Source organism: Cucumis sativus, chromosome 7, assembly GCF_000004075.3.
Source record: "Cucumis sativus cultivar 9930 chromosome 7, Cucumber_9930_V3, whole genome shotgun sequence".
In the NCBI taxonomy this organism is placed as follows: Eukaryota; Viridiplantae; Streptophyta; class Magnoliopsida; order Cucurbitales; family Cucurbitaceae; genus Cucumis; species Cucumis sativus.
Genome location: NC_026661.2, coordinates 17481795 through 17486925, shown reverse-complemented (window position 1 = coordinate 17486925; position 5131 = coordinate 17481795). Strand labels below are relative to the sequence as shown.

Sequence of the window (5131 nt, the reverse complement as noted above, 5' to 3'; positions counted from 1 at the left end):
GAGATTCTTAGACATGCTAATTAAATATATCCAATGGGAATTGGCCATTTCTTTCACTTGGACCAACTTGCAAATTAAAATTATTGGCAATGGTCAAGAAAAATATCCTCTCTGAAAAAGCACTTCTTGGACATTAAAATAGGGACAAGTAATTGTTGCTTGGACCCATCACTTTAATCTACAATTTGCTTCAAAGTTGTAATTCTAGATCTCATACATTTACCTAAAATTAGTTTTCTGGTTTGGTTTAAGAGTGATTTTAGAATTATCCAAGTTATTCAATATGTTTTTTTTTTATATAAATTATTTATTTAACGATGAATTAATAAATGAAAAAATTGAGGACAATTTTTTTTAAAGGTGATTCTAACTTAATCACATTGTCGATTCTAAGAGCATTTATTAAAAAATCTATTTAAATATATATATAATTTTCAATATTTGTTAAACATCAATATATTGAGAGGAATGTGCTTTTGACCGATGACAAAAGAGATTTTGGTCATTTCATCCGAACTCAATTTCAAATATACCTTTAATAACTTAAAACACGTATTCATAGAATTGTCTTGTATCTATCTTTGATAATGATATGTTTTCTTTATACATCAAGATTAAAGTGGATACAAGTTTCACAAATAATGTTGTAAGCGAAAAGAGCAAGTGGTACCCTGTTTATTTGTCTAAAGCTCAATACCTGATTCTTTAGTTTGCTCTAAAAAGAGCCGGTGGCTCAAGGTCTTCTGAAGTGAAATCACTAATGGGATCACACATTTATGAGAAAATAGGGATTTTCTAAATTTTACATTTCACGTTCAAATCTCACATAAAAAAAAGTTTAAAGTCACACTAGAGGCCATCAAATTAATATTTTGTTTCATGTATATGATAGTTATATTTGTTGTTTCTTCAATTTGAATGAGTTATGTTTTATTTTAGTCAAATAACAACTAAAATGAGTTAAATTTGAAAAATGTTTTAACTTTTATATTTATTAGATTTTATTTTGTATTTTGGAGAGTATAGTTGCTAGCCTATAAGTAACAACTTGTTTATTCATTTGTAGTGTCCATTCCAAAATTGAAAGTTCTCTAATGTCTTTCTTCCTCTTTGTTATTATGTTGTGTCGAGAGGAAGTATCCAAGATTATGCTAGATATGAATAGTATAAGGTTGTAACAGGGTTCTACTGGAGTTAGTCATTGTATCCTTGTTGTAGTTTGCTTGCAAGTCCGTGTAGATCAACAAATTGTATTCATGAAATCGCTTATAAAAAGCATGTCTTGACTACAGTTTAAGTATACACGAGTTTTGAGGTTCTTCCAATTATGTCATTTAGCTTTCTAAGTGTATTTATTTTCAATTGAGTTGTAATCCATTTCTAAATTGTTTTAGTGATTAGGTTAGATGAAGGGTAATTAGTTAGTTAATTTTTTTTAAAAAAGATGAAAAGAAGAAAAACCCCTTAAAAATTATGGTTAGGTTCAAAATAAATGTTTTCTTCCTCTAAAGTGTAAATTGAAGCCCCAAATGGCGGATTGAAAAGTGCAAGACACAGAGATCAAAAATGGGGGGAAATCCGAAAGTACTCGAAATCTATGAGCTTCCATATTCCGACCTCTTGCTCTTGTCTGCTGCTTACCATTCTTCATCTTCACTGCAAGAGAACCAACGGATTGAATCCATAACCAAATCCATACTTGAAGCCCTAGGTCCCAATGGACCTGGTCTTCTTGCAATCACCGGCGTCCCCAATTCTTCTGTTCTCCGGCGAGCATTACTTCCTCTCGCTCGCAAGCTCGCCTTGCTCAATCCCGATCATCGCAAACAGATTCTTAAGGTTTTTAATTATTCCGTTTTTATCCTCATTCTTCCCGCTCCCTTTCCCTCTAGAATCTTGTGATTATCTCTTTGTTCAAGCATGGCGATTTTTTTTTTTTTATGATCACTATTGCTTTATTTCTGTTAGAAAAGAATGCAGACTAGTAACGGATCATTAAGAAATGTCTTGAGAGACTGTACTCGCTGCATTGCTCGTAACTACTGGAGCTTTAATTTAGGTTGAGTTCTAGTTGATCGTCTGATATTTATTTGATTTATGTTTAACTTATATGATGTTGCTAATATGTATTGCTGGTTAGGTTTTTTAAAATTAAAAATTTATCTCAGAGATTTAGAATCGAATCATGGAGGAGTTTGTTTCTTTGTTCTGTTTTCATGAGATCTCAGCTGAGCTGCTTGTTCACTGTGAACATTTTACCATATCATCCATGGAACTGGAAGCAATTAAATTCAAGTTCAAATGGGATGGAACAGTCTGCCTATTAACTTGATTACTTTGTATTCAACTTCTCAGGATCATAACTTAGGGAGTGATGTTCCCTTAAGGAATCCAGAAAGAAGCGTATCTTCTTTTGCAATGCAACTCAAATATACAGAAAGTAAAGAATTCATGCAGAATAACCAAAGTCAAATAGAGGATAAGCAATCATCTGGTTCAGAACTTGATTCTTTTTGTCATTCAATCGAGAACAAACTCAAGGACAATGAGTTTGAACATCTCGGTAATTCATTTAAAGAGTTGGGAAGCTGCATGATGGAACTGGGGCTTCGCATTGCACGTATATGTGATCGGGAAATCGGTGGTCGAGAGTTAGAAGAGAGCTTGTTGGAGTCATGCACTGCAAAAGGCCGTCTCATACACTACCATTCAGCTCTGGATGCTCAGCTTTTAAGAAAACCAGCAAACAGCAAGGGAACTGCAAGAAACCAAGCTAGTTCTCGAAGAAATAGAGAGCAAAGCATACAAAGTAGACACGATCCATCAGATAGGAAGGGACTATGTCAATCAAGTACAAATCTATGGCAGCAATGGCATTATGACTATGGTATCTTCACTGTTCTAACAACGCCCATGTTTCTTTCGCCATCAAATACACTTGAATCTGGACTGCAAGATCTATGGTGCTGCAGCGAACGTACTTCTCCCAGTGGGCACTTGTATTTGCAAATTTTTGATCCGTGTAAGAATGACGTTTTCATGGTTAACTCCCCACCAGAAAGCTTTATCATCCAGGTGGGCGAATCGGCTGATATAATATCGCGAGGGAAGCTTCGATCCACTCTTCACTCTGTGAGCAGACCTTCTAAGCAAGAGGATTTGTGCAGAGAAATGTTTGTTGTATTCTTGCAGCCAGCTTGGAACAAAACGTTTTCCATGTCTGGCCATCTCACTGAAAGCTCAATGTTACCTGAGGACAGAAAAGATCTTGTTGAAGAGGAGGGAACCTTAATCACTCGAGAAATCCAGAAAATAGTTCCACCATTAGTGTCTAGATTGAAGGAAGGGATGACATTTGCGGAGTTCTCACGTGAAACAACCAAGCAATATTACGGGGGAAGTGGTTTGCAATCCAATAGATGATTTGGTTCTTCAGTTGAGAGCTGTAGGTTTTCTCCTCAAAAGTTACTTTTATTATTATTATTCTAATTTTACTGCCCAAACCACCCTCCACCGGTTAACTTTAGTTGATTTATTAAATTACTGCATAGCTATCCAAAGTTCTATATTTAACTGCATATAGTTTAGAATTTAATCCAATATGGATAAATCCTGAAATTTGCTTCTAAAAGATATAAGCAAATCCATAGTTTTTCAGTTATACTCTTTTGATCTAACACTTTTTCTTTAGATGAGATGAGAGTTCAAAATCGGAGCAAAACATAAGCATCAAAATAATCAGAACTGGCTTTAAGAAAAGAGGAGAAAGCAGTAGCAGCCCTGAAAATAGAGCATTGATTTGTAGACGCAGAATCCTCCAGCATTAGGGTGTGAAATATAAACCATGTACGTACATCTCTAAATCCCTGAAGTACATACAAATTATAGTGTCATATATTTCTCAGATTCACACAGGGACAAAAAGGGAGTAGGAAAATCTTGTTGATCAAGGTTTGTGATTGACTAATGTCCAGTGTGGTGTCCTGAAGCAAAGTGACGGAGAAGGAAAAAAGCATTCCTGTTCATGACTCTGCTACCCTAAAAAGAGCCGACAGAGAGAGGAGGCTGATGACATCCAAATAGATTTCCACAGCAGCCCAAATGAAATGATCAAAGAGTAAATGAGGAGATTCCCTGATTCATATGATATATACTCAGAAAATGATTGAGGCCAAACAGCCATAGACCAGTATAGAGGTTTTACCCAGAGGAAATAAAATCTGCAGCAGCCATGAAAATGGAACCAGAGGTTAGAATATTTAAACCCTCAAATGGAATAAACATGGCATTTGTTTTAGAGCTTTGAAAATGGTGTTTGATGGAAATGTCTGTATTTAACCTGAATCCATTCCAAACACAAGAAGAATCAACAAAGCTCCAACCAAGAATGGACCAAGGAAATTGAATTCAATCACTCTTCTGGCTGAGTCCAAAGAGTGAGTAGTGGTTTTAGAAAAAAAAGATTTAGTTAGAATTGATTTTGCAAAATTAATTTTTAAGCAATCAAATTTTTGTCGGGGGAATGTGGCTTCCCTTATGATCACCAAAGAAGAACCACTAGTGATATTTCAAAAATCAATTTAAAGCCCTTTGTTATTTTTAGAAAAATCAATTTTATTTGATTGCCAAGCATGATTATTTTATTTAATCGTTGAAGTAATAGATGCCCCGGTTTTATTTATTTTTTATCTAACAAATCCATGAAATGTAGAAGTTTCTTCTTAGGTTAAGAGCCTGCATATTTGAAGAGAAAAAAATAGTCTGAGAGTTGTGCAAATAATGGTTGGGTTTGACTTGGTTATGCATATAATATATATATTATAAAAACCTTAACATGTGTCATTTACTCATTTAGTCCTATCGGCTTCAAATCCTAAGGATCGTGTTGACTAGCTAATCGATCATTTTATGTAGTTATTTTTAAACGATGAGGTTTTAAATGTAAACAATGTGTTCTTAAATGAGCATGTAGATATGTCAGTAAAAATTTGAAAATCGATATAATTAAAAAAAGAGAGGTCAACCTATCAACCTAATCTAACTCAATCTAATTTTTTGTTGGGTTATCCGATTATTTTGAGTTTGTTTATACTCTCCAACTTTGCTTATGTACACCCCTATCGACCCCAAT

At 34.5% G+C, this 5131-nt stretch overlaps 1 protein-coding gene and 1 pseudogene across 4 annotated transcripts; one reads left to right on the top strand and one right to left on the bottom strand.

Moving 5' to 3' along the window:
• Window positions 1-1499: 1499 nt before the first annotated feature.
• On the top strand, window positions 1500-4612 carry LOC101222496. 4 transcript variants are annotated; one of them, XR_004218475.1, is made up of 4 exons: window positions 1500-1839; window positions 2356-3445; window positions 3692-3846; window positions 3975-4612. XR_004218475.1 is itself a non-coding variant. In XM_011660985.2 (3 exons), the coding sequence occupies exons 1-2, from the start codon at window positions 1567-1569 to the stop codon at window positions 3421-3423; spliced, it is 1341 nt and encodes a 446-aa protein (XP_011659287.1). In that variant the 5' UTR covers window positions 1500-1566; the 3' UTR covers window positions 3424-3445; window positions 3692-4612. The 4 variants fall into 4 exon arrangements, 1 of the variants encoding a protein (XP_011659287.1); XR_004218477.1 differs by having other exon boundaries at window positions 3916-4612; XR_004218476.1 differs by having other exon boundaries at window positions 3906-4612.
• Window positions 4140-4565, bottom strand: LOC105436271 (annotated as a pseudogene).
• Window positions 4613-5131: the final 519 nt, after the last annotated feature.